General features: G+C 42.4%; 2 protein-coding genes across 2 annotated transcripts; both read left to right on the forward strand.

Moving 5' to 3' along the window:
* Positions 1-8951, forward strand: rept (RuvB-like helicase 2 rept). Its single transcript, XM_034983152.2, has 11 exons — positions 1-156; positions 324-510; positions 1257-1373; positions 2347-2428; positions 2897-3059; positions 3506-3602; positions 4199-4443; positions 5412-5632; positions 6189-6327; positions 7002-7113; positions 8903-8951. The coding sequence occupies exons 1-11, from the start codon at positions 151-153 to the stop codon at positions 8932-8934; spliced, it is 1401 nt and encodes a 466-aa protein (XP_034839043.1). The 5' UTR covers positions 1-150; the 3' UTR covers positions 8935-8951.
* A 1726-nt stretch (positions 8952-10677) lies between these two features.
* LOC117994891 (uncharacterized) lies at positions 10678-11620 on the forward strand. The gene is made up of 2 exons (XM_034982866.1): positions 10678-10715; positions 10834-11620. The coding sequence occupies exons 1-2, from the start codon at positions 10678-10680 to the stop codon at positions 11618-11620; spliced, it is 825 nt and encodes a 274-aa protein (XP_034838757.1).
* The last annotated feature ends 47 nt before the right edge of the window (positions 11621-11667 follow it).

Consider the following 11667-nt stretch of genomic DNA (forward strand, 5'->3'; position numbering starts at 1 on the left):
TGTCACTGTCAGACTGTCTCAAAATCTCAAATTGTTTTTGGTTTTATTTTCGAGCGGCTTGAATTTTGAAAACGCTTGCTACCACAGCTTGCTACAATAAACAAGTTAACTCCATTACTAGTTTATTCGTATTTAATTCAATTTTAAGACATGGCTGTAAGTAAATTTTACAATATAAAACACCCACAATTTAACTTACACCCGAACTTGTTATCATAAACAACCTTTAAATTTTTTCTAACCTAACTTTTAGCGGTTTTTTACGTTTTCGATTGTATTTTGCTATGTTACTGTTAATTTAGTGGTTTATTATCGTTTTTTAGTCGTTAGCAGCCGCCCAAGTACAGGAAGTGCGATCGATAACGCGTATTGAAAGAATAGGAGCGCATTCTCATATTCGCGGCTTAGGTCTCGACGATGCCCTGGAGCCTAGGGCAGTGTCTCAGGGTATGGTGGGACAGAAGATGGCCAGAAAAGCCGCTGGTGTTGTCCTACAGATGATTCGAGAAGGTAACGATTTAACTTTTTTTTTGGTTGTCATGGTTACATTGAGGTTATGTTTGTAGTTTAAATTATAGTAGTGTAAATGAATATATTCAATTAGTCTTTGTTATTGTTATAAAAATTATAAACGGTCTGCTACCTACACAATTGTGGGTTCCACAAATGTAGGGAATTTTAGTATAGCAATCACTGCCACATTGGGACCGATTCTCTTTTATACACAATCTCTAAACTAAACTAAAATAACATCTAGTGCTACCCTTTTTTGGAAGCTAAATTATGAAAGGTTTAGACATGTTATTTTAGTTTAGTTTAGAGATTGTGTATAAGGGAATTATCCACATTGTCTAGATAAAGAACCCACATATTAATGTGCATAAAATCAGTCGTTTTAATTATTTAAAAATTTTATGTACCTGGTGACGCTTGCACCATCAAGACAATTCTAATGATGTATCAAAATTGGTTGAGCCGTTGAGTAGTGACAGGTAGTACTCAACCCTTCTTCTTCCCTCTAGGCTGGTTTCCGTCTGTTGTGCGTGGACTCAACCCTTACGGTGAGATCTACAGAGTGCACTCTGACTTAGCTTAGGCTTGAGTCAGAGTTACAACGAGACAGAGCTATATCTCTCACATAAATCTGTCTCATTTTAACTCAATCTTAAGTCTAAGCAAAGTCAATGTGCACTCTATAGATCTAACCCCTAGTGTGCAAGTCTGACTTGTACTTGATTGTTTTATTTGTTTTGTAGGTAAAATAGCGGGAAGAGCAGTGCTTCTAGCAGGCCAGCCTGGCACAGGCAAGACAGCGATCGCCATGGGTCTAGCGCAGGCGTTGGGTCCTGACACACCCTTCACTAGCATGGCTGGTAAGAAATCTTATGAGTTGAAATTGTAACCCTTAACACTCACCGCCATAATTATTTAAGGTTTTCCTAGTGCAGTAAGCCCTGTGGGCGGCGGGCTGCCCATGCGATTACATGCGACCTCACCCCATGCTTGATTTTAAGTATGTTCTGTACTTTTGAAATTTTTCATAGTTCTAGCACAAAACAGTTGCCTTTTCCAAATTCTTATAATTTTATTAAAATCAGCCAGGGTTTAAAATGTGACCACTTCTAAAATGGTACGGCTAACCTAAAACGGCAACACTACAGTGCTGTCATTCGAATTTGACACACACTCCGTAATCTCTCCGCGAATCGCGACGCTAGAGCAAACAAGCCTTAACGGCTCTCGGCACAAAACCGAAATTATAGATGCGAAGTTCAGCAATCTTGGACCAGATCAGCAACCCTGAACCTTACCAGCGCAATTGGGGGCCGCCATCAGCGGAGCACGTTATCTAATCCGGTAAGTGACTACATTTACAAACACTGACCGTCCATTAGCTTTTATTCTAAACAAAGTAACTTGTGTAGCACGCCATGTGGGCTATCGGCGGGACACGACGTTGACTTTATCAGCAGGCCGTGGGGTCCGCTGTGATCCCACAGATTCATATTGTTTTATAGAGCTTGGCTTGCTAGATAAAGATTCGAAGTTTGTTGGTTGGTCCTTCAATCACGTCGAAACAGAGCAACGGATCGACGTGATTTTTTGCATGGGTATAGTTTAAGACCTAGAGAGTGACATAGGCTACTTTTTATCCCAGAAAATCAATGAGTTCCCACAGGATTTTTAAAAACCTTGTAGTTTGCATTATCATAATCATGATCAACCCATTACCGGCCCACTACTGAGCTAGGTCTCCTCTCAGAGTGAGAAGGGCCTTAGTCTGCCACGCTGGCCCAATGCGGATTGGCAGACTTACTTGGTAATATAATTAGCATTATTTCACAGGTTCGGAAATATATTCACTGGAAATGAGCAAGACTGAAGCCCTAACGCAAGCTATAAGGAAGTCTATTGGCATCAGAATTAAGTAAGTGTTATAAATAGTAGTAGACCTCCAAAATTGGTTACCCATCCAGTTACCGACTTCGGTCAACGTTGCTTGACAATCGCCATCGATTGATATGCGTTGGCACAACTAGGTCACACGTTCCTCAGCTTTACGTCAGCTAGTCTATACTTCTATACTTACTATTATTATAAAGAGGTAAAGTTTGTAAGTTTGTTTGTAGGAAGTAATCTCTGGAACTACGGAACCGATTTTGAAAATTCTTTTGATGAAATTGAAATTGATTTGGATGAAATAGGCTACTTTTTATCCCGGAAAATCAAAGACTTCCCGTGGGATTTCGAAAAATGTAAATCCACGCGGACGAAGTCACGGGCATCAGCTAGTGTTACATAAGTTTAAAATTAAGGTATACCAACCAAATTCAATGTTACCCTTACATTATAGTTTTTAGTTGTTGTTTACACTATTAACAAAGTGTGATTTCAGGGAGGAATCAGAAATAATAGAGGGGGAGGTGGTTGAGGTGATAGTAGAGAGGGCCGCGGGGGGAGGAGGGGCGAGGACGGGCCGACTCACCCTGAAGACCACAGATATGGAGACCAACTATGATATGGGCACTAAGATGATTGACTCGCTGCTTAAAGAGAAGGTTAGTTATAATACCCACTAAAAAGTTGGGGGTCAAAAATACCCCCCAAAATTGGGAATTTTGGGGCTAAAAGTACCCCTAAAGGATTAGGTGTCAAAAAGACTTCTAAAATGGGTTGAAAATATCCTCAAAGGATTGGGGGTCGAAAGTATTCCTATGTGCTATTTTTCAATAGTACCATGTAGTGTTAGGAGGTCACCTAAGGACCTCTATGATTTTTTACAGGTTACAATAGTGTATGTGTACGTGTTAATTTTTTATAAAATTGCTTTGGGATAGTGCAAAGTGTGGAGATAAGAAAATAATTCCCATGGGTCACCATACCTTCATAGAGCTTGAGTTCCAAAAATAGCCCCATAGGTTAACAGAGGAAGGGTCAAAAATACCCCTTATTGTTTGGGGATCGAAATACCCCTTTAGTATTAAAAAGTTGTATTTCCTTGCAGGTCCAGGCGGGAGATGTCATCACTATAGACAAGGCGACGGGCAAAATCAACAAATTGGGACGAAGCTTTGCGCGCGCCAGGGACTATGATGCTACTGGTAATCTTTATAATTTTACTAATAGACTAAGAGCCCGTGATGGCCAGACCTTCTTTATTTTATAAAAGCTGAAAGTTTCTCTGTACATTAGGCAAAGCCGTGCCGTGCCGCCAAGCGATTTAGCGTTCCGGTACTATGCCGTGTAGAAACCAAAGGGACATGGGTTAAATAAAAACTGCCATACCCCTTCCAGGTTAGCCCGCTTCCATCTTAGACTGCATCATCACTTACCACTGTAGGGGAGCGGTGTGCAGGCTCGACCGTACTAAAGGGAGATCTCCCACCGAACGGTTGGTTGTGCTCGGTAGCGCCAGCTGGGCTGACGGTTGTATCTTGAAACTTCTTAATATAGTGCAGATTGCAGAAAACTCCGTTAGTGCGAGTACTGTCGGCGGTACATTTGTTCGGGACTACGTCATGAAATGTTATCGATTGAATAGCGCCATCTAGTTGCATCTCTGGCAACCGCCACACCACCAAGTGAGATTGCAGTCTACGGCTAACTTGTATCTGCTTTTTTTTAAAATTTCAACCACTGTTCCTAGGAGGTTATCGTCGTTTGAGTTTTAAGTTTCCACTGATTGTTTTTATGTCAGGTCAGCAAGCACGCTTCGTACAATGCCCCGAAGGCGAGCTCCAGAAACGCAAAGAAGTAGTCCACACTGTCACTCTCCATGAAGTGGACGTGATCAACTCTCGCACCCACGGCTTCCTGGCGCTGTTCTCTGGTGACACAGGCGAGATCAAGGCGGAGATCAGAGAGCAAATCAGCGGGAAGCTGCAAGAGTGGCGCGAGGAGGGCAAGGCAGAGATGATACCCGGGGTGCTGTTCATTGATGAGGTTAGTGACATCTCCGGGGACCAGATGGTCCATGGCCATCTAGCATCAATATGCGGAGACCAGATTCAACTATCTTTGGCTTAGTACGATTTTATATATCTCGAACATTGATAGAAGAAATTAAAAACACTAACAGCCGCACTCAGTCGCTAATCGTTACTCGATTGAGTTAAAACGAGACAGACGGATCGGACTGAAATTTGGCATGCAGACAGCTATTATAACGTAGGCATCCGCTTAGAAAGGATTTTTGAAAATTCAACCCCTAAAGGGGTGAAATATGGGTTTGAAAGTGTAGCCCACGCGGACGAAATCGCGAGCATAAGCTAGTAGCTCCACAAAATATAAATGTAACATAATAATATAAAAGGAAAAGGTGACTGAATGACTGACTGACTGACTGACTGACTGATCTATCAACGCACAGCTCAAACTACTGGACGGATCAGGCTGAAATTTGGCATGCAGATAGCTGTTATGAAGTAAGCATCCGCTAAGAAAGGATTTTTGAAAATTCAACCCCTAAAGGGGTGAAATATGGGTTTGAAAGTGTAGCCCACGCGGACGAAATCGCGAGCATAAGCTAGTAGCTCCACAAAATATAAATGTAACATAATAATATAAAAGGAAAAGGTGACTGAATGACTGACTGACTGACTGACTGACTGATCTATCAACGCACAGCTCAAACTACTGGACGGATCAGGCTGAAATTTGGCATGCAGATAGCTGTTATGAAGTAGGCATCCGCTAAGAAAGGATTTTTGAAAATTCAACCCCTAAAGGGGTGAAATATGGGTTTGAAAGTGTAGCCCACGCGGACGAAATCGCGAGCATAAGCTAGTAACTCCATAAAATATAAATGTAACATAAAGTTAGATGTGTTCCCTGAAAAGTATGCCTATGTCCTAACCACTATGCCAGTACGTACACCGCTTGAAAAACTCACCTAATATTGATCTTCCCAGGCCCACATGCTGGACATCGAATGCTTCTCTTTCCTGAACCGCGCGTTAGAATCAGAAACCGCACCCGTAGTAATAATGGCCACCAACCGCGGCATCACGCGGATCCGCGGCACTGATTACCGCAGCCCGCACGGCATCCCGCTCGACCTGCTCGACCGCATGATCATAGTGCCCACCTCGCCCTATTCCCACCAGGAGCTCAGAGAAATATTGAATATCAGGTTGGTAATCACCAATATTATATCGGTAATTTAACCATTTCGCAGGTCCTGGCATCCCTCACAGTGTATTTCTACAAAAAATATAAGTATTACCGAATATTACCTTGGTAATCTTTTGCAATGTTTGTGATGCTAGCTTATTTAAGTGCTCGTAGCATTGCACAATGTAATTTCATAAAAAATCGAGAATATTGCCAAATATTCCCGCGGTAATCATTGGTAATTTTTACCTTCCAAGTCGGTGAACATTCTTAATTTCCTCTTTTTTTAAGTCTAGCAACTGGTTGCTGAGTATTTTGACGAAATAAAGAGTTACTGAATATCACCTAAATATTTTATTAAATATGTAGTTTTCTTGTTTTTAGGACTTGCTATCCTATAATATAGTATAGGATTAGAAATGGTAAGTATTACCAAATATTATCTCGGTAATTTTTTGGTAATACACGCAGTTTTGTTAATTGTCAAGTCTTAGCATCATTTAAACTGTATAAACATATAAAATGATATGTATTACCGAATATTATTTTAGTAATCATTATCAAATCGTTGTTAGATGTGAGGAGGAGGACTGTCAGATGTCGGGCGACGCTTTGACAGTGCTGACGCGAGTGGCGACGGAGACGTCGTTACGGTACGCCATACAACTGATCACCACGGCTTCGCTCGTTGCCAAGCGGAGAAAGGCGGCAGAGGTATGTATTACACTCGTAGGGGGCGTTAACCATTTTGAGACACCAACCAATCACAGACGAAACTATGTTTTCTAATTGAATTTCGAATGTTTTTTGAAAACATGTTTGTGATTGGGTTGGTGTCTCAAAATGGTTAACACCCACTGAGATTCTTCGCTCTAGCCTAGCCTATGTCCGTCTAACAGCCGTACTCAGAGTTGCTTAATCGTTACTTAAGTTTAGTTAAACGAGACCGAGCTATATCTCTCACATAAATCTGTCTCCTTTTAGCTCAATCTTAAGTAACGATTAGCGACTCTGAATACGGCTGTAAGTGATTGAATGGTTGGGCCGTGAAAAGCTAGCAGACAGACAGACCCACTTTCGCATTTATAATATTAGTATACCATACACAACGGCATAGCTCAACGGGTTGCGAAGCTGAAGTGGCAATGGGCAGGGCACATAGTTCGTACAACCGATACACGTTGGGGTCCCAAGGTGCTGGAATGGCGACCTCGCACTGGAAGACGCAGCGTTGGAAGACCCCCACTAGGTGGGGACGACATCAAACGAGTTGCAGGGAGCCGCTGTATTCAGGCGGCGCAAGACCGTGTGGAAGTCCCTACAAGAGACCTATGTCCAGCAGTGGACGTCTATCGGTTGATGATGATGATACCTTACTCTGTTTGTAGGTGAGCATGGAAGACGTGAAGAAGGTGTACTCCCTATTCCTGGACGAGCACCGCTCGGAGCAGTTCCTCAAGGAGTACCAGGACGAGTTCATGTTCTCTGACGGATCTGGAGGTTTTTTTTTTTAATACTAGCTTATGCTCGCGACTTCGTCCGCGTGAACTACACAAATTTCAAACCCCTGTTTCACCCCCTTAGGGGTTGAATTTTCAAAAATCCTTTCTTAGCGGATGCCTACGTCATAATAGCTATCTGCATGCCAAATTTCAGCCCGATCCGTCCAGTAGTTTGAGCTGTGCGTTGATAGATCAGTCAGTCAGTCACCTTTTCCTTTTATATATTTAGATTCCTTATAGGCAAACGCTTGACCGCAATCACACCTGATGGAAAGTGATGATGTGGCCTAAGATGGGACGCGTTTACCTAGTAGATGCCTATTCACTCTTGTTTTAAAGTTACCCGGGTTGTAGTTGGTAGGAAACACATATCGTGGAAGAGTATTCCAAGCCTTACGTATGAGGAATGATAAATAAAATAAATAAATAAATAAATAACCTTTTACTTGGGACCATAGCGCACAGTACAAAACAGAACAACACCAGACAAACGTACATAAACAAAACAAAAAAACACAACAAAAAACAAAGCATGAAGACAAAAAGATCACAAATACTTAACTAATACGCGGCTTTCCATGCATTTCAACCGAGAAAACCACCGCACTTACTTAGCTCCTATAGATAGTGTACGACTGTACGTGTATAGAGGCGGCGATTTTCCCAGCCGAATTGCATGGAATTACAGTAACTCGTCGGGAACAGGATGAGTTTGTTGAAACAGAGGGTAAATGTCAACCGCGAAATATAAACAGTCAACAGATAAATGCCCACGATAAACACATGCGACAACTGAAAAGGCGAGATTTAAAAGTCAACGTTGACTCACCTGTCACCTCAATGAGCACTTGAAATGTATGCAAATATTTTCAACTGCAAAACGAAGCTTATTTGTGGAAACGCAATGCAAACTAGAAATCAATAAAGTTTCCGCACTAAATTTACTCCAGCCCATAAAATATTCAATTACTCATAAGCACACATTTGCTAAGGCCAACAACGACCACGCGGCACCCCCATTAAAGATGCCTAAGGGCCATTTAATCGGTCAGTGGATGTAAATTCGGCGGCCCCAAAACAAATATCCCGAAACTAATAAGGAAACGAAATATGTAAATCGGTTGCCATATTGTTTCACAAGTGAAATCTTCCTTTAATCTTATAACAAATCCGTGTCCAAATGGCTATAACTCATAAGCCTTCATACAAAATAAAAGGGAACGTATTTTCACGGACTCGGATCGGATGAGTACGTAAACGTCGTAATAGGTAGAGAGTTGATTTTTTTTTACAGAATGTGTGTTTCTATTGCCGCTAATAAGCTGTGATAGCCTAGTGGTTAGGACGTCCGCCTTCTAATCGGAGGTCGGGGGTTCGATCCCGGGCACGCACCTCTAACTCTTCGGAGTTATGTGCGTTTTAATTAATTAAATATCACTTGCTTTAACGGTGAAGGAAAACATCGTGAGGAAACCTGCATGCCTGAGAGTTCTCCATAATGTTCGTGAAGTCTGCCAATCCGCACATGGCCCGCGTGGTAGACTATGGCCAAAACCCTTCTCACTCTGAGAGGAGACCCGTGCTCTGTAGTGAGCTGGTGATGGGTTGATCATGATGATGATGATGATTGCCGCTATAACAAAAAATACTAAAAATTTGAAAATTGCCGCCATGAAGATTAAAAAATAAAGTGTTATTTTTTGTACGATGGTGCAGAACCCTTCGCGTGCGAGTCCGACTCTCACTTGACTGGTTTTCATATTTTGAAATAATCTTTTTTTTTTCAGATGGATCACAGTTCATGGAAGTTTCACAGTGAAAAAAAGAAAAGTTTAACCGCCGCACTCAGAGTCGCTAATCGTTACTTAAGATTGACTTAAAACGGGACAGATTTATGTGCGAGATATACACTCTGTCTCGTTTAACTCCATCTTAAGTAGCGATTAAGCGACGCTGAGTGCGGCTGTAAAAAGAGATAGTTAATTATTCCAGAGAAAGCTTTATTTTGTGATTTATATGAAGAGTGACATTTAAGTTCGCCGAAGGTACATTTTAGTTAAGGTTAAAATAAGTGTGATGTTATAAGTTTTGTAATAAATATAGGATTTTTTTTATTTTTTTTTATTTTTATTTTATTCAGATACAAGTTTGCCCTTGACTGCAATCTCACCTGGTGGTAAGTGATGATGCAGTCTAAGATGATAGCGGGCTAACCTGGAAGGGGTATGGCAGTTTTTATTAAACCCATACCCCTTTGGTTTCTACACGGCATATCGTACCGGAACGCTAAATCGCTTGGCGGCACGGCTTTGCCGGATAATGATAAATATCTGGTTTTTGCATTTATTTCTACCCTCCATCCTAATGTAAGTGTGCGTTTCCACTGAACTGGCTCCTTGTTTACGGTATCCGTTAGATTTAAACGATTTCAAGTAAGCCCTTGGCTGCGATCTCACTTAATGGTAAGTGATAATGCATTCTACGATGGAAGCGTGCTAACGTGGAAAGCGTAAACAGAGACAGACTTGCAGCTCCTGCCTTCCGCCTCAGGAAAGTCCAAAAGTCATTTGTGGGTATGGGTATTACGTTTTATAATAAAATCCCGAAAACTATTTTGGACTTACCTTTGCACAAGTTTAAAAAATCTATTAAAAATATGCTCCTGAAAAAAGCATATTACACAATTATTGAAGATTATCTAAATGATAAAAGAGCGTGGATTTGACCTGCAGCTCGTTCCAGCAACGCACAAGACTGCAAATACTATTTTATACATGGCATAATCTTGTACCTATATCAAATATTTGAAAAGAGCAACCGCCGAGTTTCTTGCTGGTTCTTCTCGGTAGGAAAGGCATTCCGAACCAGTGGTAGATGCATCCGACTATTCGTAAGCACTTGTAAAAGTTTATTCGAATAAAAAAGATTTTTTATTTATTTATTTTATTTTATGGAAGTTTTTATTAAACCCGTAGGTACTTACCCCCTGTTGGTATCTACACGGCAATGTACCAGAACCCTAAATCACTTAGCGGCACGGCATTGCTGATAGGGTGGTAACTAGTCATGGCCGAAGCCTCTCACGAGACTAGGCCAGCGACAATTTAGAAATTAAATATTCCCTAATTATAGCCCTGCTGGGAATCGAACCAGGAACGTCCCACTTATAAGACATTATGAAAAATAAAACAAAAGATTAAGCAATAATACTGTATTATATTTCATGAAAAATATTTTTTTTATGTATTAAATACACTGTTATATACACGATATTTACAATAGAGTGCTCGCAAAACATGTTGTCCAGTCTGAACACGAGGCACATGACTATGCATTGTATAAAAACAGATTCCAGCCAGGCTTGTATACTCATCCGATCCGAGTCCGTGAAATGTTTCCTTTTGTTTTGTATGGTAGCTTATGACATAATATGTCGTAGATATCTTTTATATCCGTATTTTCACGGATCGGATGAGTGTGCTGCTGTTAGTCTACAGTGCGACAAGGCTCTCTTGGCACTTGAATGACATTGACAGGGGGGCACTGTTAAAAGAGAGGCACTATGGTTCCACGGGCTACCCAGGCGGCTGGAACCACCCAGTTCGTTGATTCGCGTGGGTGACGTAGATGTCCAGGTAGGAAAATACCTAAAATATTTGGGTCTTACCTTGGACGGCAGATGGGGATTTGAAGAACATTTTGAGCGCCTTGTCCCCAGAATCCAAAAAGTAGTTGGTGCACTGCACGGTCTGCTGCCTAAATTCGGGGGGCCACGAGAAGGGGTTCGTCGACTTTACGCCGGGGTAGTACGATCAATAGCTCTCTACGGGGCGCCTGTATGGTCGCAAAGGCTTCCAGGTGTCCAGCGTCTCAGGAAGAAGCTAAATAGCGTACAGCGCAAGATAGCCATAAGGGTTGCACGTCTTCGAGGCGGCTACTATTCTGGCTCGTTTTCCGCCTCTGGATATATTGGCGGACATGGATGCGAGACTGTATACCCAGACCCGCGCAGTTTGCGAGAGGAGTGCAGGCGGGTTAAATTAGTAAATTGGCGCAAGCGTTTAGACGAGGAGAGAAACGCACGCCAACGCACTGTCGGTGCCATTCTACCAAACTTCGAAGCCTGGCTGGGGAGAAAACATGGCAGCGTAACCTTCAGACTGACGCAGGTACTTACCGGACATGGTTGTTTCGGTGAGTACCTGTGTCGGATCGGTCGCGAGATGACCCCGCGATGTCACCACTGTGAAGAGGACAGGGACTCCGCGCAGCACACGCTTGAAGAGTGCCCTACCTGGGAGTCCGAGCGGTGCACCCTGGTCGGCTGCATAGGGAGAGACTTGTCACCACCGGCTGTCATAGCGGCAATGCTGGAGGACAATCAAGCATGGCGGACAGTGGTCTCCTTCTGTGAAACAGTAATGTTCAAGAAGGAGGCCGCCGAGCGGGTTCGCGAGCGAGCTGATCCTGCTCGAAGGCGGAGACCTGATCAGTCTAACCAATAGTCCCAGGCGCTAGGACTTCGAGGTCGCGACTAGCTGCACTTTCGCCA

Source organism: Maniola hyperantus, chromosome 28 (assembly GCF_902806685.2).
Source record: "Maniola hyperantus chromosome 28, iAphHyp1.2, whole genome shotgun sequence".
Lineage (NCBI taxonomy): Eukaryota > Metazoa > Arthropoda > Insecta > Lepidoptera > Nymphalidae > Maniola > Maniola hyperantus.